General features: G+C 41.7%; 1 protein-coding gene across 1 annotated transcript; it reads right to left on the bottom strand.

Moving 5' to 3' along the window:
* Positions 1–348: 348 nt before the first annotated feature.
* ERD1 (Clp ATPase) lies at positions 349–11262 on the bottom strand. Its single transcript, XM_008814254.6, has 12 exons — positions 9898–11262; positions 7385–7542; positions 7060–7289; positions 6863–6971; positions 6642–6772; positions 5233–5334; positions 4855–5136; positions 4644–4771; positions 4253–4547; positions 2943–3176; positions 1062–1295; positions 349–794 (listed from the first exon to the last, which is right to left on the bottom strand). The coding sequence occupies exons 1-12, from the start codon at positions 10557–10559 to the stop codon at positions 483–485; spliced, it is 2877 nt and encodes a 958-aa protein (XP_008812476.4). The 5' UTR covers positions 10560–11262; the 3' UTR covers positions 349–482.
* Between the last annotated feature and the right edge of the window lie 9996 nt (positions 11263–21258).

Here is a 21258-nt window from a genome sequence, read left to right as displayed (position 1 = left end):
GTCCGGGCAAGCCAGAGGGCTGGGGAGATGCACCATGTACGGGCACCCCACCGAGATGTTCTAGATTACCCATAAAGGTCAAGCTGCCCAAGTTCTAGATGTTCATCGCTGTTTGTGCTGTAGTATTTAGAGGAAAATAGTGGTTCCCATGGTGGTTTTTCCCCCCCGAAATAGCTGTTTCTTTACGCCACTGGTAACGTTTATTTATATTTTCATGAGATCGGAAATGGGAACTGATCGAGTTTATGGATGCATTGTGCGTATCCCCGTACCATTTAAAGACACTTGCTCGAAATTTTGTTTTATGTAGCCCATCACGAGTGAGCTTCAACATATTTTTCCATCACGTTTCACTGAATGAGAATTGAATTCACTGAATCATATAAATATATACAGGTTATTTTCGATGGCATCCATGCAGCATAAACTCCCAACCGCACCAAAATGAAAGAATAGGACTACAAAAGATTGATACGCAGTTATTAGAGTGTCGATGGTGCATCAGATAGATGGATTGTCTGATCAGGCAGCTGGCTCGCGAAAGGGTTCCCTGAAGCATCCACATCAATCACAACAGTGCCACCAGGCTTGTAATCTCCAGCCAGAATCGCTTCACTAATGACATCTTCAATGAGACGGGCCACAGCTCTCCTCAATGGCCGCGCGCCGTAGCTCTTGTCATACCCTTGTTGGCAAACCAAATCCATGACTGCATCAGACACCTCTAGACCAATCCCAAGGGACAAGAGCCTGCCCTTCACTTCTCCTAACATTATATTCAGAATCTCCAGCATCTGAAAGATGAAGGTAGAAAATATGAAGACCATGCACCAACTCATAGATAGTGACTTTGATGCTTGCAACAACAATGGGAAAGTTGCAGATGTTTGAAAAGCATGATCCTCGAAAGTTACTTGAGAACTTAGTGTGCAAGTGATATTGCAGATTATCTGAAGTCGTGCTAACTACATTTATGATGATTTACCAAGGAAAATAAGAGACCAAATTTCAGGGACTGTTGGAAGAAAACGAACCAGGAGAAACAAAAGAGCAGAACAAACCTGAGCTTTCTCGAGGGAACGGAATACGACCACCTCATCCATTCTATTAAGTAACTCAGGCCGGAAATATGCTTTTAACTCCTCCATTACTAGTGCTTTCATTCCAGCATATGAGCTTGACTCCTGGTCTTCTGCAATCAAAAAACCTATGCTTCGCCTACCCTTGGATATTGCTGTAGACCCCACATTAGACGTCATGACAATCAATGTATTTTTGAATGAAACCCTCCGCCCCTGTTGAACAAGAAGATACAGAAGTTGCTAGAGATTCAAACTCAAAAAAGCTCCAGATGGAAATTAGGGATCTATCTTTGCCAACATGCTTATATAATTTTCATCATACTTTTCACAAAAAAAAATATATTGCTGTGAATAAATTACAAAACAGAGACAGAAAGAGAAGGGGGAGTGGGCTGGAATTCAAATAGCAATAGCCAATTTATTGGGCAACAAGATATCAAAATTAGCATTTGTTTCTCTCATGCAAACTTAAAATTAGTAACAAACAAATGTAGCCCTAAATAGGAATGCTTGTTGGAATATGACTTGTAGAGACAACACCAAGTAGCCATAATAAGGCTTGGAGGTTAGGGGCTCACATCTATGGTATGGTTCCTCTCATGCACAGACAGAAAGTCAGGATTCATAAAAGCCAATCCCAAGTACGTGGGGATAAGGCTATGGTTACAATTTCTCTCATACAAATATACAAAGAGGGACATTTGAAAAATGTCCATGAAGATTCTCAAAATAATAAAAAGGAACATCAGATAACCTGTAAGAACTAGAATGATACATTGATAAAATTAGAGAAACAATCAAGCTATCCATGATATGGCCTGAGAAATGTGATTCTGGTACACCAAAAGATAGTAGAGGGGAAAAGACTTCAAACTCAATTTCTTTTACTTGTAGAGCGAGTTCTTCTTGCTGAGTTGAGACCTTATGGTTGGAACCCATGAATTTAGAAAAATAATAGCTTAGTTCAAATATGAGAGTGGGCCTTGGTGCAACTGTAAGGTTGTTACACTGTGACCTGAATGTCAGAGGTTCGAAAAATGGAAACAATATCTCCGCATGCAAGGATAAAGCTGCGTACCTCTGACCCTCCCCAAGACCATGCAGCGGCAGGATCCATGTGCACTTATTCGACATAAATGTCAACTCTAGAGACTCTAGAAACAATAAAGGAAAAGGGAACAACGGACAGATTTGTTCAATGTAGAACTGAATCAGCAGACAATTTTATGTAATAGATCTTAAACCAATCTGCAAATGCATGACACAGGTAATACATTTTCGTCCATCAGAATACACATGCAGGCTCTTTTATGTCAAATAATTAGCCATAAGGGTCAATTGGTGAACACTCTTTTATATCAAATACTTAGCCATAAGGATCATGGTAAGCACTTTCCTTTATTATAAGACAAGATGAATTAAGAACAATTCTGTATCCCAGTAAATTAATTTAACCTTCTCCGGTTCTTTTAATTTTGGAGAGAGAGAAAAACTGATCTTTCTATGACAACAATGTTGGATGTTGAAATCGAGAACATCATTGATACAATATCAAAACCAATAACTTTAATGCATTGACGTAAAATGGAACTGTCAATACATGCTGCATCATGTGAGATATTATGCAACATGCATTTAGTGGTATCATGTTTAACAGTTTGTCTGGCAACAATTGTATGCAACATGCTGCATAAAGTTTCTTTATGTTATAAAAACACTATTGGAAAACTTAACAAGCCTAAACAAACTGATGCATGGTGTAAAAAATAAAAATTGGCTAGCGCCATGTCAATTACTGTGATGGCAATTGTGAAATGGATTAATATGACTTAACCCATCTTCTCACTCACAAATACTAACCTGAGAGTCAGTGAGATGGCCATCTTCAAATACTTGGAGGAGGATATTGAATATATCAGGGTGAGCTTTCTCCATTTCATCAAGCAATATCACTGTGAAAGGTCTTCTCCTGACCGCTTCAGTCAAAGTGCCACCCTCTCCATAACCAACGTACCCCGGAGGAGATCCTATAAGCTTGCTTACAGTGTGCCTCTCCATGTATTCACTCATATCCAGTCGCAGCATAGCTGTCTCCTGTCATATCAAAACAAGGGAACCTATTACAGTCACTTGCACAGTAGCAGAAATTTCAATTAACAATAAACAGTTGCATGAAAGATCATGGAAAAAGGAAATCACCACTTAATAGCACAGGACACCTAAGAAAGATAGTAATGAATGCTTAAAATCGGTTGAACTCAATAGATGAATAGCAGGAATGAAAATATTTGCAATTGGAAGATTTAATGAGGAAGCTGACTACTGTTACTATAGACATTTAAGCAGATCAAGGGATCAAGGTCATCTTGAAAGGAAGATTGAAGGATCATCTTTCAAATTTATTCTAAAAAATAGAATACTGAACCCAATAAAGTTATCGAGCAGTTCAAGAAATCCATTCAGATCATGGCATACTTACAAAAAATGAACTAACAGACACCACCAAGATTGTTTGGGGAAGAAAGCACATAGTGAAACTTGATAAGGTTGTCAATTTTTCTTTATTTTATTTGTGCTGCTGCTACTGATATGTTTTATGAACTGAAAGTCTGAAAAAGCTGGATTCATATGTTACATAAAGAGCAGTAAGCCCACACATAGCACATTTGAACTCATTATGCATGGTACATATGCATGTATGCACCTGCATTGCGCACGCATGTGTATGTGTGCGAGAGAGAGAGAGAGAGAGAGAGAGAGAGAGAGAGATGCATAAACGAGCATTCCGCATAAGAAATACACATTATTAATTTGAGAAATAAGATTAGTGAAGACCTACGATCCTATCCAACTCTTGAAGAGGAGGAAGCAAGAGATGTTCAAAATGATTTGGTCTATTGATCTCTCTCACCCTTTCTCCTCTTGTATGCACTAGCCTTTTTTTGCTGTCAGATGTCAGTCCAACAGCCAATTTAGCATGGATTGCATAAGTCATGTTAGGTAAAGACTCCAGTTACTATCTCTCCCTCCCATCTCTTACTTTGGCTACTGCCTGTTGGAGGGTATGCCAAAAACCAGAGTGGGGAGGAGTGACTGCAATCCTGAGTCACACTTGAGGCTGGAAACATCCCTAAGAGTCCATGGTATAATAACAGAAAAGAGAGAATTACCGAACCAAAGTAGCTTGCTGCTAAAGCTTTTGTGAGCTCAGTTTTACCAACTCCAGTTGGGCCGCAGAAGAGCATTGCAGCAATGGGTCTATCAGGATCTTTCAGGCCAACACGTGATCTCTTCACAGCTCGAGAAATGGCCATGACAGCATCATCTTGGCCAATTACACGTTTTCTAAGCTCCTCATCTAAGCCAATTAGAAGCTTTCTTTCATCTGCAGTGAGCTGCTGAACTGGGATTCCTGACCACAGGGAAGCGACATGGGCTATTTCCTCCGGTCCAACAACCACCGGTCTGCATAGAAGCAAAATCCACACAAAAGAACAGGTTTCAAACTAGCACAGAAGGTGATGGATATCTACCTCATAACACAAGAACGAAATATCTCACTCATCATCTAATGTTGGTGGGAGAGATGAATCTGAGACCATCCTGATTTCACCCGCTCCTTCAGCATCAGCACAACCCTCTGTGCTGCTGCTCTCATCCAGAGAATATTTCAGCTTATTTGCAGCTACCTAATTATAAACAGAAACCTAATGTAGTTAGCCAGAAATGGATCACAAGAATAATTAGACATCAGCATCGAAGAAACCAGTACCACTTCATACATTGCTTGGACAGCTCTTATCTCTTGCCAGCACTCATCTGCTGACTTTGAGAGTATAGAAACTTTCTCTTCCTTCTTCCTCTTGAATGCGTCCATACGAGCTCTGCTGCCAGCTTCATCCATCAGATCAATTGCTTTATCAGGAAGATACCTATCAGGAATATATCTAGATGATAGGTATACTGCAGCATTTATGGCTTCCAAACTAAATCTGCACTTATGAAAAATTTCATATCTCTTGCGTAGACCGAGTAATATCTTCACAGCATCCTCCTATAAGATTATGAAAGGAAGAATAGTTGGCAATTAAACCACAGAGAAAAGACTGCAGTCTTGAATGATCTGCAGCAGCAAGAGCCCCAACATTACCTGGCTAGGTTCATTTATGAACACTGGCTGAAAACGGCGAGCTAAAGCCTTATCCTTCTCAAAATGTGTTCTATGTTCATCTACAGTTGTAGATGCAATGCACTGGCCATACACAGATAATTAGTATAATGGACATTGACAATGATAAACAAATTAAAAGAAGTATTGGAAGATCACCAACAAATACAGGTGAAACCCAGGAAAGCATGATATAGAATATTGTACAACCCAGTATAATTTAATAAATAAGGAGCAATAGACTATGTTTGTAAGGTTTTTACCTGAGGATACTGAAAAATAAGTGGCGCAAAAATGTATGAAAAAGATAGTGCATTTCATTAGACAAGCTGATACTTGGTACAGCTTAGATGAATACAGAACTGAAGTTTCTATCTATTCAATTATTTTTGATGAAATACAGATTTCTAGACTTCCAAGTTTTCAGGTGCTTAATCCAATATTAGAGACACCCTACGAGGAGCAGATGGCTATAAAATCTGCAGCAGATGTTAGTTGCGGTGTATGTGTAAGAAGACTTCAAAATTCAAAGTCATATAAAGGATCACTGACATGACAGCATGGCATAATGAATACAATTACATAACCATGGATTTTTGCCATCATACCTCAATTTGCACTTCTTAACGTAAATAAACAACAGATGCTACGTAAGTAGTGGAAAGTTTTGAAACATAAAGAGGTTTTTTTATATAATTTTGCAGGAAACTAAGTCAGGATTTCCAACATCTCAATGTTAATCTCAAACATGTCGGACAAGTCAAAAGGAGCCTTGGGCAAAATGCAAGATTATGCAAGTCATACAACTATACAAGCCTCCTTTACAACTTGATTTCCGTATTTAAAAAAAATGTTGAAATAAGAATAATGTTCCAAAATTATTTTGAGCACTAAGAGTATTAAAAAAACATGGAGACAGACTGTCAAGAGTGATCAATTCACTAACAACCAATAAGGTAAAAAACAAATTAATAATGACTGGCTCCTATGTCAGATAAGAATGCAAAGTACACCATATTTTAGTACTCTTGAGAAGTACTTTTGCTTCCAACCCTTGTTCTGTTCTTCTCAGTTTCCCATATAAGCATCTAAGCTGAAAGCCTTAATATTGCATGGGTACAGATTTAATTGGTGTAGCAAACAAACTTGAAGTTATATGTCAAATTTCCATTAATATTGCAATGAGCATTTAATATTACAGACTCGAAGGAATAAAGAGATTTGATCCACAAGGTTTGCCATTAAGCATTGTATAAAACTAGTGGTTTCTTCAACTTGGACTGAATGAGGCTCTCAAAATTATATTATTTCCATGATTTCAAATAAATGTGAAATTGTGAATATAGTTTTATCCCTGTGCAAGGATTTTTTAACTCAGATAAGAGCATTACCTGCAATGCACCTCTACCAAGGGCAGGCTTCAACAAGTTAGCAATATCAAGACCTGACCCCTTGTTTCCCCTCCCAACTATTCCAGATCCAATAAGTGTATGAACTTCATCAACAAACAAAATAACATCACCTGCATATTTTTTTCAACATATTAGAAATGACAAAAAAAAAACATGGCACAAAAACAGACTCGAATTCCAAAGTAGCTTTGCCCATCAACCTGCTTTCTGCACTTCACTTATTAAACTAGTAACTCGAGCTTCTAATTCACCCCTCTCCTTTGCACCTGCCATTAATAAACCAACATCGAGTGACATTATGCGCTTTTCCTGCAATAAAAACAATCACAAATAAGTCATTATAGATAATATAAGAAAAGAAGAAACATATATCACCAATAAAGCATGAAAAACATACCATAAGAAAAATGGGAATATCTCCTATGGCAATGCGAAGGGCCAATCCTTCAGCGATTGCTGTTTTCCCAACACCAGGTTCACCCAAAAGAATCGGATTATTCTTTGTTCTTCGGCATAAGATTTGAACAATTCTTTGAACCTCTATATCTCGTCCAATTACAGGATCAATAAGCCCTTCGCTAGCTCGAGCAGTTAGATCCACACAGAATTGATCTAATACACTTTTCTCTGAAATTGGAGATCAATCAGAATAAATCAGTCTAAGCAAGATACTTAGGTATCATAAGTTTAGAAATCTGAAGCTCTTGAACAGGACCACCAACCTTTCTTCTCAGAGGACCTTACAACTGCAGCCTTTCGAGCAGGAGATTTTTCTTGCATCTTATGAGTTGATGCCAATGGGTCTCTACCATCCTTGGCAAGTTCCCCTTGAAGCCTAGAAAGTGCCACTGATGCTAAGTGGTTGAGGTCTGCTCCCAAGCTGCAGCCGTTCTCAGCAAATTAGACTGCCAGTTTCAGTTTAGGGAAGTAAATGCTAATATATCACAATATCCTGAAGGCATTGAGCAATTCAGAGGATATTGTACTAAAGATATTTCAAAGTTTTTCCTTATTAGAGAGTTTAATAACAGACATGGGAAGAGTATTTTAATCATTCATCATTTAGGGCTGTCTTACCTGGACCCTTGGGTTTAATCAGAGTAACCCCATGTACAAAAATTGAATACCAATCCACGAGAAAGTATTATTTGATATTAGAAGGATGTGACAGTTAGATATAGACCCACATCGCACAGTTAGACATAGACCCAAGTCCATCTAGCATGTAACTTGGTCTAGAACAAACAATAAAGTTCCATAGTGATATGCTTGAAAGGCATTACTAAGTCAAAATGTCTATACCACAAGTCTAAAATGCATACAATGTAGTGGTATTTATGCTCAAGCATGCACTTCCAGAAGTAGTCCAAATCTTTCATAATGAAGCATTGATGTTGTAAAAAATGACATTTAATTATCAAAATATAGAAGTTAAAGATGCATATCTGAAATATGGACAGATCTAGCAAATATTTCTCTCAATGTTTAAGGCTCTATTTAGGGGAGCTTTTGGAGGGCCAAAAAGTACTTTCTAGCCCTCCAAAAGCACTTTTAGATAAAATAGAAGTGTTTAGTAAAAATTTCAGAAAACTATTTTAGCTTTTTCAGAAAGCTAAAAAGTAGCTTTTTGGGAGAAGCTCCATTTTGAAGCTTTCCGAAAAAGCACTTTTAGGCTCGGTCAGAAAACTATTTTTTTGACCAAAATACCTTTGATAAAATATAACAATTATACAAAATGTTCCTTTAATAATTGTTTAACCAATTTTATCACCTAGCTAGAAAATTTGTTATATTACGAAAAATTAATTTATGATAATAATTATAACATTTTATATCTTTATTACTATATTATACTATAAATATAATATTATATTACATTATATTATAATGCATGGATATGTTATGTTAACTAATTTAATATTATATTAAATTATTACGCTATAGTATATAATATTATATTACTACATTATAATAATATTATATTACATTATAGTAATATTATACTATATTATATATTTATGTATTAATACATATTATATTTTATTATGCTCTGTTGTATAATACTATGCAATGTCCTTTATGATCATTTTATTATACTAAAAGTACTTTCTCAATTTGTTTACTAAATACATGTTAAAGTGGCACAACACTTTAGAAATACAGTTACCAAATAGCGAACAACTTTTTATAAAAGCGCTACTTTAGAAAGCTCTATTTTCAAAAGCTTTACTTCGAAAAGCTCTACTGCCAAAAGCTCGCCCAAACAGGGCCTAAGTGTTTGAGCTGAAAATAAAGGTGTCAAATGATGACCATGACAAGGACACAAAATTTGACACTCTGTAGGTTATACATTTACAAATATGCCTGTTTTGCTGAATATTTTTCCTCTCAGGTGATGTAGAAACTTGGTTAATGCTGAACAATCACACACACATATACATGCATATACTGCCACAGATCCACTATATGCAGACAAGTTGGGCTTACAAGTTTTGGTTATAAAAGAGGGGCCATTGCTTGGCGCCAATAAAGTCTTGGCGGGCCAAAAAGTTTAGTTCACCTTATATTAAAAGATTTTGGACCAAAACTGGATCAAGCCAGAGAAATAATACTTTAAAAGTTAAAAGTAAGGGGAAAGTACAGAATATAATATACTAATATCATGCCAATTATAGAAATATGAATTAATTATTATGAGAAAATTTATAGCACATTCTGCATAACCTGTATCCCTGCATACATATATGTATTCTCAGCTGATAACTTATGTGAATCATGGACTTTAAGTAATGGTACTTATTTAAGATTTTGATTTTTTTATTTCTTTCTTTCAAGATGTAAGTGCTTTCATTTGACAAGATCTGTCTCCGACAACTGAAGCAGATCTCTCATCTCATGTAGTTTTAGCACTCCACTTCTATTGCCCAGAATAATTATGTTAAAAGTTTTCTCACATTCTAACGTCAACAATAGACATTTTGCAGATTATTTAGCTCACCGATACATTTGTTTTAGTTCAAGATCAACTCAACAAACATCAATCGAGATAATAAAGAATTTATCAGTCCTGCAAAAGTCAGTGCTAGAAAATAAAATAAAATAAAATAAAAGCAACTTAAGTTTGTCCCTAGATACATAACATCACACAGGAGAGGGCGAACAGACCGAAGCTGAAGCAAAGCAAGGGTTGGAGGAGGCAATCAGAATGAACGAGCCGCGGGGGGGTCAGATTTACCTTTTGAGCACCTGGCCGGCGCTGCCATCGTCGACGGTAAAGAGGCCGATGGCGATGTGCTCGGGGGCGATGAAATTGCAGCCCATGTTTCTGGAGAACTCGACGGCGGCCTCGAACACGCGCTTGGTGCTGATGGAGAAGGGCACGTCAGTGGCCGACCGGGAGGTGGAGGGATCGCCGCCGTCGGTCGTCTCGGTCCAGATGGACCGGACAGCCTCCCTGGCGCGGTCGACGGTGATGCCGGAGCCGAGGAAGCCGTCGGGAGAGCGGTCCTCGGCGACGAGGCCGAGGAGGAGATGCTGGGTGAAGACCATGTCCGCCCCGAGGCCGCGGGCCTCCCTCTGCGAGAAGACGACGGCCTTGATGGCCCGCTCCGTGAAGCGCTCGAAGACGGCCGACACGGGGCGCCTGGGGCGCCGCCGGGGGGTAGAAGAGGGGACGGCGGCGGAGGAGCGGCGGAGGGGGAGAAGGGAGGTGCGGCCGCGACACTCGAGGGAGGCCCTGGAGGGAGCGGCGGCGGGGGAGCCCGGGATCGGGGCGGCGCGGCGGAGGGTGAAGGAGGGGCTGGGGCTTGGGGGGCGGCAGCGGGCGGAGAGAGGGGAGGGGTCCATGGAATGGACGGAGAAGATGGAAGGGGAGTAGGAGCAGCAGCACGCCTCCATTTGGGCGGGCTCTCTCGATCTGTCCGTCTAGGTCTAGGGGGAAAAAAATGAGGGCAAGAGCGGATGGGATAGAGAGAGAAGGGAGGGTCGTAGATATTTTGCTTTTCTTTCGCCCGCTTTTCCCCTTTCCGCTGCTTTTTTAGAGGCAGAGCTGTCCTTTTACTCAGTGGAGTTCTGGGGCTATAAATAAATTGGGAGCTGGGGAAGGCTGGCACCGTTTGACAAGCTTGGCGTGGGCGGAGAAGAAAGGAAGGAGAGGAGGAGTGGGAACTGGATATTTGGAATAATACGACGGATGGGGGTTGGGGAAATAAAGGAAGTAAAGAGCAGGCCAGTCGGACGGTCGGAAGGAAGGAATTGGATCGGGACAGCGGAGAGGCAGGGATCCCCTTTCTTCCGTTCCAATTCGACGATCGGCGACTCGTGCACGCTTAGCATCTGTGATCGGGGCCCACCACCAGACGGCCGGTTCATGAGCGTCCGATGGCATCCAGTCGGCTGGCTCGTGCACTGAACGATGGCGGATGATAGATAAGCGTACCGCTCAAGCTACAGGATCATGGTCGGGCCAGTCACGCGCGGCGTGCGATGACGGGTAGTGGACGTTGAGAAGGAAGCGGCCTGTGGAAACGAATAGGGAAGGAGCGAGGACGAGGAAAGGTCCAAGATCCACATCAAATTAAACAGTGGTAAAGTCGGACACGAAACGGAAGAGGGCGAGAAGCGATTGGCATGGAAAAGGGAAGACGGGAAAACGGAAGCGGTGGACAAATCAAAGAAAATAAAAACGTGGGCCGGCGTCCGTCTCCTTCGTTGATTTGGCTGTTTGCTGCGGCCCGGGACGCACTGACCCGATCGGCATATTTTTCTCCTACTCCTCCCTCCTATAGTAATAGCAGCAGCGTCGTGTAGTTAGCTACGGTTGGTAGTCAAACGTGTCCGTTACGGTGTTCGGTCTCACGCGTTCCACTAGTCCTCCGAGAAGTGATCTTCCATTACAGGTTCATGGGTCCTTCAGCTAGTAGGTCAACAAATATTATATAGATTGATTTTTAGAGTTGATGGAAAGAATATTGCTCATCCGACTTTTTTGACCTCAACCTTAATCGAAATGAATAACTTCAGCATTAGTCGATGCATCATTCTGATCGATCCTGCCTATGAGTAACGCTAAAGATCATCGAATAAGTTGCAATCATAATCTTAGCAACGGTGCTCAATTAAATCATAGAATAATATTACTGTTATGGGGGAATTAAGCCGCCATGCCCCACGTGATCGGCACGCGTATCCAGGAAAGCTACAGTTACCCTTTGACCCAGCACTCCGACCCCGAGTCGGACCTCCTCGGCTTCGCAGCCCGACCCCGGGTCGGCTGCCCTATGATCCAGCACTCCGACCCCGAGTCGGACCTCCTCGGCTCCGCAGCCCGACCCCGGGTCGGCTGCCCTATGATCCAGCACTCCGACCCCGAGTCGGAGATCTTTTGATAACGACAGGCTATTCTCCAGAGGCACGCCGCGGCCTCCTGCTCCACTACTCCCTGCAACGGCTGTACCCGATGCTGCCCACGATCTCCTGTATCAACCGTACAAAGCGGAGCTCCACTACGCCCTGTCATGGCCGTACCCAGCGCTGCTCCACGACGCCCCGTAACGGCCATGTCAGTGGCCATTCTATCGTGCCCCACGACGACAAACCCCCCTGAGGGACCTCCCAGCCAGGTATATACGCGGCTGGGGGGAGAAGGGGGGGTAAGCAATACCTCCCAGAGCACTCTCTCCCACTTGTGATTATCATCTCTCCTCCTCCAATCTCCTCTGACTTGACCGTCGGAGGGCCATCACCACCCTGGTGGTGGTGCAAGGCTTGTTTGCAGGTTCCTTGGCGGAAGGTGGAGCGCAACCAGCACCAACCAAGACAACTCAGGCGGAACCCCGTTCACACCGTCGTGTCAATCGTTCTCGGTTTGGACCACCAGCAACAATTACTATATAATATTATTATAGTATAGTAATATAAGATCATTCGGGGCTTGTAATAGACAGCAGCAAATCAACAGCAATAGATTGGTCCTGCTCAATTAAGTCAACATTCTCGACCATCGACGCACCGTACTCATCCATATAGTCATCATTCTCATCTATAAAGCCATGAAACCTCAAGACGAAAGGCGTCGTGCACATAGCCCCCACTCTGACAAGGATTCCACTCTAAGGGCTCGTTTGGTTCGCGGGAAAAGAAGGGAGGAAAGTGTGGTCAACGGAAAAGTAATGAGATGCCTCTTGTTTGATTGGAGTTTTCAAAGGAGAGAGATGAAAAAGTTGTATTCCCAGAAAATATGATTCCCATATTTCATGGAAAAGTCTTTTCCATGAGAAATATGAAAAAGTTACTTTTCCATGAGGCGGAAATCACTCCATCTTTATTTTTTTCCAAAAAAATCTTTCAGCATTAAAGAGGCATTAAAGACCTAATTTTAATTAAGGGTATAATAGAAATTACATATTACTTTTCCAGAAAAGTGGATGGTCAACTAAACATAAGCACTCTGGAAATCTGTCACTTTTTCATGTTTAACTAAACATGCCAAAAGTACATTCCCAGGCATTCTCTTCCCAGAAATCATATTTCTAGGAGAAAAAATGCTTCCCGCGAACCAAACAAGCCCTAAAGCATTCTTCTCCTCGCCAGGTAGACCATATCTCAAGGCTAGAAGCTAACTTTGATCGAAATATCGAGGAGATAGGTTACTAGATTGAGGCATTGAGGGGCTAGGCTTTGAAGTCTGCCACCAACTTCAACTTTACTGTAGACCCTCTCTTTTCTCAAAGAATTATGAAGGAGCCGATTCCACCTTAGTTCAAACACTACAAAAAATGAAGCAAAACTGACTTTTGAATGCCGATGTTAGGGAGATGCGTCGGTAAATTTGGCTCCCGCGCCAAATTTTGCCGACGCTTCTAATGAGCGTCGGCAACTTAAAAAAACAAACGACACTTAAAAGCATCATCGTAGTCCTCAAGCGAAGACGACGCTGGAAAGCGTGGGGAGTGGACCTACGACGATACTTTTAAGCATCATTGTTATCCTCGACCTAAGACGATGCTTATAAGCGTCGAGCTAAGACGATGCTTATAAGCATCATCGAAGGCAAGGACCCCTCCAAACCCATCGTCCGACCCCGAGCCCTCATTTTGCCCTAGATACTCTCCTTTTTCTCCTCTCCGGCGCTGCCCTAGCCCCCGTCTTTCTTCTCTCCGGCGCTGCCCTAGCCCCCGTCTTCCTCCTCTCCGATGCCGACCATCCGACTCCAACCTCCTCTCCTCCTCCCTCCTCTCCGGCATCGACTGACTGACCCCAACCCCCTTTGCCCAAGGTATTTTTCTCCTCCTCCCTCCTCTCCCTCCTTCTTGCTTGTTCTCCTCCTTCTTCGCCTCCTCTTGTTCGTATGTTCGTGGATGTTTTTTTCTTTTTTAATTTGTTCTCTAGCTTCGCCTCTGCCCGAGGATCTCCTCCTCCTCCCTCCTCTCCAGTGCCAACCAAGCAGCCCTCAAACCTCGATCGAGCTTCGCGACTGCCCTCCTCTCCGGAGATCGGCGTCGACCGACTAGCCCGAGGTAATGCACTATCTTTTCTTTATTCTTCTGTGCTTAGTCATGTACTCTTGGTTTTAAATTATCAATTTGATTTTTTTTGATATATAAGAATTAGAATAGAGCTATGTAATCATTAAATTATTTGATGAACTTATAAAATTGAGATGCAATTATTAAATTAAGTCAGTTTCTCCCTCCCCAATTTAGCCACAATGGAACCTTTATCTTGATGCCGTGATATGAATATTCAAATAATCAAGCAAAGATATTTGTCAATGAATTGCATTCTAGAACATTAATGCTTGATCCCACCACTTTTGCAATTGTTGGAGTCCCTTGGAAGAAAAAGAGAAATGGAAACCTCTTAGTTTGAAATATATCTGTTTAATTAGAAAAATAATTTTGAAGAAGGTGATGACACTCGATATGATGTGCCAAGCGGATGGCCCTTGCAGATTTTGTTCTACACCATCTTTTCTTCTTGCTTTAGTTTTGTGTTATGTTTTGCTTGCCTAGTTGAGTACATCAGATTCGAATTAGCCATACTTAAGATCTAGATTCAACTTTTCACAACTACTAAAGCTTCAAACTAAGAGCAGGCTACTTCAAGAATGACTGAAGAGTGTTTAGAATTTGAAGAATGCATTGAATGGATCTTAATCTTACAAATATAAAAGGTGATGAGGTTCTTTATTTTAGAGACATCATTCTACCTATTCTGAAAGACTATATTTTTCTGATCAATATTGTTCAAGCCCTTGACAATATATTTAATGTAAATTTATTTAGCTTAAGGGAGGAGATAGGGACAAAGAGGGACAAGTCTGCCTTTAATTTGATGTTGCCCATAGTACTGGCCTTTCTTTCATGTCTTCTTTTATGTTACAGAAACAAAAGGATTAGAGACCTAATTTTGTTTATGGTTTTAAAATAAATTGCAGTTCAATCGGTATTCTAATAGAATGGATAAAAGTTGGATAAATAAGTTGAGATCCAGTGCTGAATATTTGAATAGAGTTCAGAATTTCATTAAGTTTGCTTTTGAGAAATCTAATATGAATGGAAAGATTTTATGTCCATGTCAAAAATGTATGAACGGTTCTGATCTTGATCCAAAAATTGTTGAAGAACACTTGGTGTGAAATGATTTTCTAAAGGGTTATACTGAATGGGTACTTCATGGAGAGTCCACATTGCCGTCTCCATGTAACCAGCCCTCCTATCTAGAACACACCTTCAATTTTGGATCTAGTAACACAGAATGAAATTTTGTAGGAGAAGATGATATGAGGGGCATACTCAGAGATGCTCTTGGACATAGTATTAAAAATTTAACAAATTTCAGTGGAGGACAAGAAACAGCCGTAATAGGTGATGAGCGTACAGTTATTAATCAGTCCATGCATGTGGAGGAATCTATACATTCTGATGATACAGCTCGGTATGATAACTTGGTGAAAGATTGTGAACAAGAACTGTATCCGGATTGTAAGAATTTTACAAAGATTTCTTTTCTACAGCATTTATTACATTTGAAATATTTGAATGGGTGGTATAGCAAATCTTTTACTATGCTTTTTCAATTATTAAAGAATACATTTTCGAAAGGTGTTACTTTGTCATCATTTTCATATGAAGCCAAAAAACTAGTAAAAGAGTTGGATCTTGGATACGAGAAGATACACAGTTGTCCAAATGACTATATATTACATCGTGGTGAAAATATCAACCAAGAGTCATGCCGAATATGTAAAACTTCATGATGGAAAAAATATAAAGAAGACGAGAATGATTCGTCGATAGAAGTGGATGCTACACCCACTAAGAAAAAATCGGCTAAAATTTTAAGGTATTTTCCTCTTATACCTAGATTGAAAAGGATGTTTGCATCACCGAAGATGGCTTACTCATTGAGATGGCATGACGAAGATTGTACAAAGGATGGAATATTAAGACACCCAGTGGATATTCTCGCATAGAAAGCATTTGATGATAGACATTCCGAATTTGCTTCTGATGTTCGCATTGTTGGCCTAAGTTTAACTACTAATGGATTTAATCCATTTTGAACGATGAGTTCAACATACAGCACTTGGCCGGTTGTTTTGATTTCATATAATTTGCCACCATAGATGTGTATGAAACAGTCTTCAATAATTCTGTCAATGGTTATTCTAGGTGACAAGGGCCCACATAATGATATTGATATTTTTCTACAGTCTTTAATAGAGAAATTGAAACAATTATGGAAGGGTATTGATGCATTTGATGCTTTTGTTGGCCAAAAATTTAAATTATGGTTCATCTACTCATTCACTTAGCGGCAAAAGCAAAATTTGGTGGACCAGTTCACTACCAATGGATGTATCCTATTGAGAGGTAATTTTTCTAAACTCTAATGTCCATATTTAATAATCAATTTGATGTTGATATTGATATTAAAAATTTATGGTTGAAGATTTCTTATGCGCTTAAAAGATTATGTACGCAATCGAGCCTATCCCGAGGGCTTGATTGCTAAAGGATATATTGCTGAGGAGTATTTGATATTTTGTTCGAGATATCTTCAAGGCATTGAAACAGTTTTCAATCAAGCTCAAAGGAATTATGTTATAATAGAGAATGCAGATGTTTACAAGTTTTCATCTGGTGGAAGGGTTTTGGAAAAAGTTGAAAGTATTGTTCTCAACCAAAAGTCGTTGGCACAGGCACATCGCTATTGTCTTACTTCATAATGACATAATATCCGAGTTTCACAGGTTAGTATGGTTATTTGAAATCTAAATTTACTGTGAGAAGAATGTAAAAGAAGGGTACTTAATTAAAGATTTTTAGATTGTGCAGAAAATTTTTAATAGCTCAGTGAAGTCTCAACCATAACATTTATCCTACAACAAGGATTGAGCAACGATGGTTGATTGAGTTATTTTCTGAATGACTTTTCAAACAGGTTAGATGTCTAATATAATAAGTTTTTTTTTTAATTTCTATAGAGAGAAATTAATCATTACTTCTATAATTCTTTTTAGGTATCAACGATGATGGAGAGAAATTATTCTGATGAGTTAATAGTCATTGCTCGAGGTCCGAATAATATTGTCATCTGTTAGAGCGGAAAAGTAACTGCGTCCGGACCAGAGGTATTGTCCGCTTTGGGGAAGCACGCACGTGCTTTACATCGTGCGCAGCTCTTCATGGGCAATCATTATAAATGGTTTTAAATTTCATACTAAAGAGCGTGAAAAATTTAGAAAAACCCAAAATAGTAGGGTTATGGTTGAGACGGACGGAAAAAATTATTATGGTGCCCTAATAAATATTTATGAGCTAGATTATTATGAAAGGTTAAGGTAGTATTGTTTTGATGTGATTGGGTGGATATAAATTTACGTGCAGGTTTGAGGCAAGATATAAATGGATTCACACTTGTAAATTTTTCAAAATTGATATATATTGGTGTATTATTGAAAGATAACCCATCTATTTTTTTATCTCAAGCTCGACAAGTATTTTTTGTGCAAGACTCAAAAGATAAAAATTGGTCTGTTGTCATTAAGATAAAATTTAGGAACTTGTATGATATGAAAAAAGGATTGGAAGAGGATGATAATACTTATACTCAGTGTATGCCTTATAATATTGTGCCAACTGATGAAGTAAATGCACCAACGAGTTTGATTAGGATGGATGTTGAATGAGAACGTAGTTTCTTAATGGTAAGTAAAATTTATGATGTATACGTTGAATAAATTATTGTGTTCTTTTTTATTAGCAATTCACTTACTATTGATTTATCATTTAACTAATATTAATTCTTTTTTATGCATACCAGGTAACAATATGCCCCGAGGAAAATGATTTAGAGATGCGGAGTTTCAGCATTCTCAGATGAAATCTTCTTTTGATCAGTCCCAGCATCCCTGTGAGCACCAACAGCATGAGTCCCAGTCTCAGCATGAGCCTCCTGCTGATTACTCAGGGGAGGATGTTGTTATGGATGACCTCCAGATCTAGGATAATTCGATTTAAATTCTATATTTTAAGTTCATATTTGTCTTCAATTTTTAATGCATATTTTATTTAATTTTAATAGATGGACAAGGAAAAGTGAGGACGAGATGGGGGCCCACTCAAGCAAAGGATGTATGGCAGCTTCGTAAGGGTGATAAGATCATTATCTGATGCAACGAACTAAGGCAGGCCATCAAGAGGGCTAGAAGTCTTTTATCAAGTTCTTAGGATTGGTTGCACGCAAGGGTCAGCTATGTTCGCTCAACTATACGAAGTGGAATGAAATGCTTCCTTCGTATAAAGTTAAGCTTCTTAAACTTATTAATGGCGACATCAGAGCCGTTCGTCCAAACGATCACGCTATCAGACGCTCGCGTTCACACCGGAGATTGACTTCATTGTGGCTGGAAGATGATCATGAGCTACCAAATTGAATCAGACCCAGATTAGGTCCATTTGAGTCCAAGTCACTTTTATTTTGTTATATTATTTGCTTTTATTTTAGTTAAGTTAATTTGGTTAGTTGTTTTGTTATTAATCAAGTCAATTGAGTCAAGTAATTAGATCGAGTGATTGGATCAATTTTGGTATGTAATCAATCGGTTGACTTAGTCAACGGATTGAGGGTCCAATTTTGGTATGTCGTCAATTGATTAACTTGACTTGGTCATGATGTAAGGTCTATATAAAGGCCAGCCCTCTCATGTATGAGGCAATTGAATGATTGAATAAACCCTAGCCTCCTTTCTTCTTCTTCTTCCTCCTCTCCTTTTCTCTTCTCTTCTTTCTCCTCTTCTTTTTCTCTTCTTCTTCCTCCTCTCTTTTTTCTGTAGTGGTCTGCCATCAACTTAGTATCAGAGCAGGCCGACTTTGCCCCTGCTACCAAAGCTCCAGGGATCCAGTTTATGGACGGAACACCCTCGAATTGTTTTTCACGTCTGCTGCTGCTGCCACCGGAATCCACTACCGCCCCCGCCTTCAGCCCCACTGCGCAGCCTCACCCCACCGCCTCCTTGCTATAACGATCATGCCACAGACTCCAGAGCGTGTCAAAAGCCGTTGCACAATGCGTGTCGCACGAAGGATGGGAGCACTGACTTCCCTGTTCTCGGCCTTCTCTCTCGGCTCTCGCACAGAAAAGGAAGAGGAAAGAAACCCCATCGCTGGATACCTCCACAGCAATTCGGGAAGGAAATAAAATATGTCCCTTCATCATTTTCCCCTCCAGTTGTCGCTGCGCACGCACCAACCACCGCCTCCACCTCGCAGCACCACCGATTCGCCATCGGAAACCACCACATCTCCACAGAAGCCCTTGGCTGCATCTTGTTAACACCATCTGTTGAGGGAAATACGAGTCCCCCCAAAACACTTGATTGGAAGTACCCGACCTCGGACGACCGACCTGGCGCCCGACCTCGGACGACCGACCTGGCACCCAACCTCGAACGACCGACCTGGCGCCCGACCAGGCGTCCAATCCTGGAACTCTCAACCTCGGAACGTCCGGCCTAGAAAGCGCCCAATCTCGGAAGGCATCCGATCCCAGAAGTCGGACCTCACTGACTGCCCGTTGCGGTCACATCCTCCTATGGCCCGACTTGGGACCACGCCTTGGGCGGCTTACTCAATAATTAATGCGCATGGTCTCTGCAGACCTCCGGCTTACTCAACAATTAATGCGCATGGTCTCTGCAGACCTCCAGCTTACTCAACAATTAATGTGCATGGCTCCTGCTGTCTGCAGATCTCCAGTCCTCCATGGCAAGTCAGCTCGGCTGCGTTCAGTCAGCCGTGACAACTCCCTGATTCCGACCTCATCCTCTACGGCAAGGCATTAATTCACATGATCGTGGATTAATTCACATGATCGTGCACCAATTCATGCGACGTGCTCAGTCGTACGGCAACCTGGTCCCGTCGCATCACAGGTAACCCAGCACCCCTCTATAAAAGAAGAACCCCTCTACCTTAAAGGGGGCTGGACGCTGAAACTCTGGACATATTGCTCCTACTTATATCTCCCCCCTCTGACTTAAGCATCGGAGGGCCGGCGCCGGAAACTCCGGCCACCGGCTTGTTGTAGGTCTACCAGAGGACGCCGCTCGCCGACAGACTGCCTCCTCCTGCCGATCCAGCACCGGAGCTCCTCCTTCTCAGCCGATCGTCGCCCCCGGGTCTAATTTCCAGCAACAGTTGGCGCTAGAGAAAGGGCCCGTGTCGCGGCCATGAAGTTGAGAAGTAAAGGAGCCTCCAACGCTTCCCGGCGTCTTCCACCAAATCCTGGACACTCAGTCCAGAACTCGCCGCCTCCGGCTGACCCGGTCCTCCAAGTTCAGCCAGAACAGTTCAACATTCTGGTACAGCAGGTCCAGGCCTTGGTCGCAGCCATCCAAGGCCTGCAACATGGGGGAGACGTGCCTGGACCGCCTCCGCAGGCCCAGGCTGAGCCAGTGCACCCTCCAAACGGGCCGGTGCCCCAGGGCCGGAATCCCCATGGCTCCTCGGGGACTAATAATGAGGAACGGAGTCGTCACCAAGGCTCGGCCCGGACGTCTCCCCGGAGAGAAATGCCAGGGAGGAGCATAGACCGAAGGCTGCAGCCTTCGGAAGCTGAGTCGGCTCCAGACCGCCACAAACCGGAGAAGACTACTGTGATAATTTTCCAGGCTGGGGAGCTCGACAGGAAGGTCGAGAACCTCGAGCGCCAGATTGAGGCGCTTCACAGCAGGAAGGCGAGGCGTGAGGGTGACTTTGAATTTACCACCAAGTCTCCCTTTTCCCGCCAGATCGAGGACGAGCCGGTCCCTCCGAGGTTCAAGATGCCCCAAGTGGAGCCCTACAATGGAACTACCGACCCCCTCGATCATTTGGAGAGTTACCGAGCTCTCATGGCACTACAAGGGTCCTCGGAGGCTGTGCTCTACAAAGCCTTCCCAGCGACTCTCTAGGGTACAGCTCGGCTTTGGTTTTCTGGACTAAAGCCAAACACGGTATCCTCTTTCGAGCAGCTCGGTAGGCAGTTCGCCACCAATTTCACTGCCAGCCGGCGCCAGCGGCGAACATCGGACTCCCTCCTGGACGTCAAG

Source organism: Phoenix dactylifera, chromosome 13 (assembly GCF_051530095.1).
Source record: "Phoenix dactylifera cultivar Ajwa chromosome 13, Ajwa_hap1_PhDact_Kaust_v1.1, whole genome shotgun sequence".
Classification (NCBI taxonomy): Eukaryota; Viridiplantae; Streptophyta; class Magnoliopsida; order Arecales; family Arecaceae; genus Phoenix; species Phoenix dactylifera.
Note: the sequence above shows the minus strand (reverse complement) of the source record. Positions and strands in the feature narration are given on the sequence as shown.

Excerpts from the sequence above, each read along its gene's own strand:
- ERD1 (XM_008814254.6), bottom strand. The coding sequence starts at position 10,559 with ATGGAGGCGTGCTGCTGCTCCTACTCCCCTTCCATCTTCTCCGTCCAT. Across the intron at positions 7,543-9,897 it reads GCCGGCCAGGTGCTCAAAAG|CTTGGGAGCAGACCTCAACC; the intron begins GTAAATCTGACC and ends GAACGGCTGCAG. Across the intron at positions 5,137-5,232 it reads TCATAAATGAACCTAGCCAG|GAGGATGCTGTGAAGATATT; the intron begins GTAATGTTGGGG and ends ATAATCTTATAG.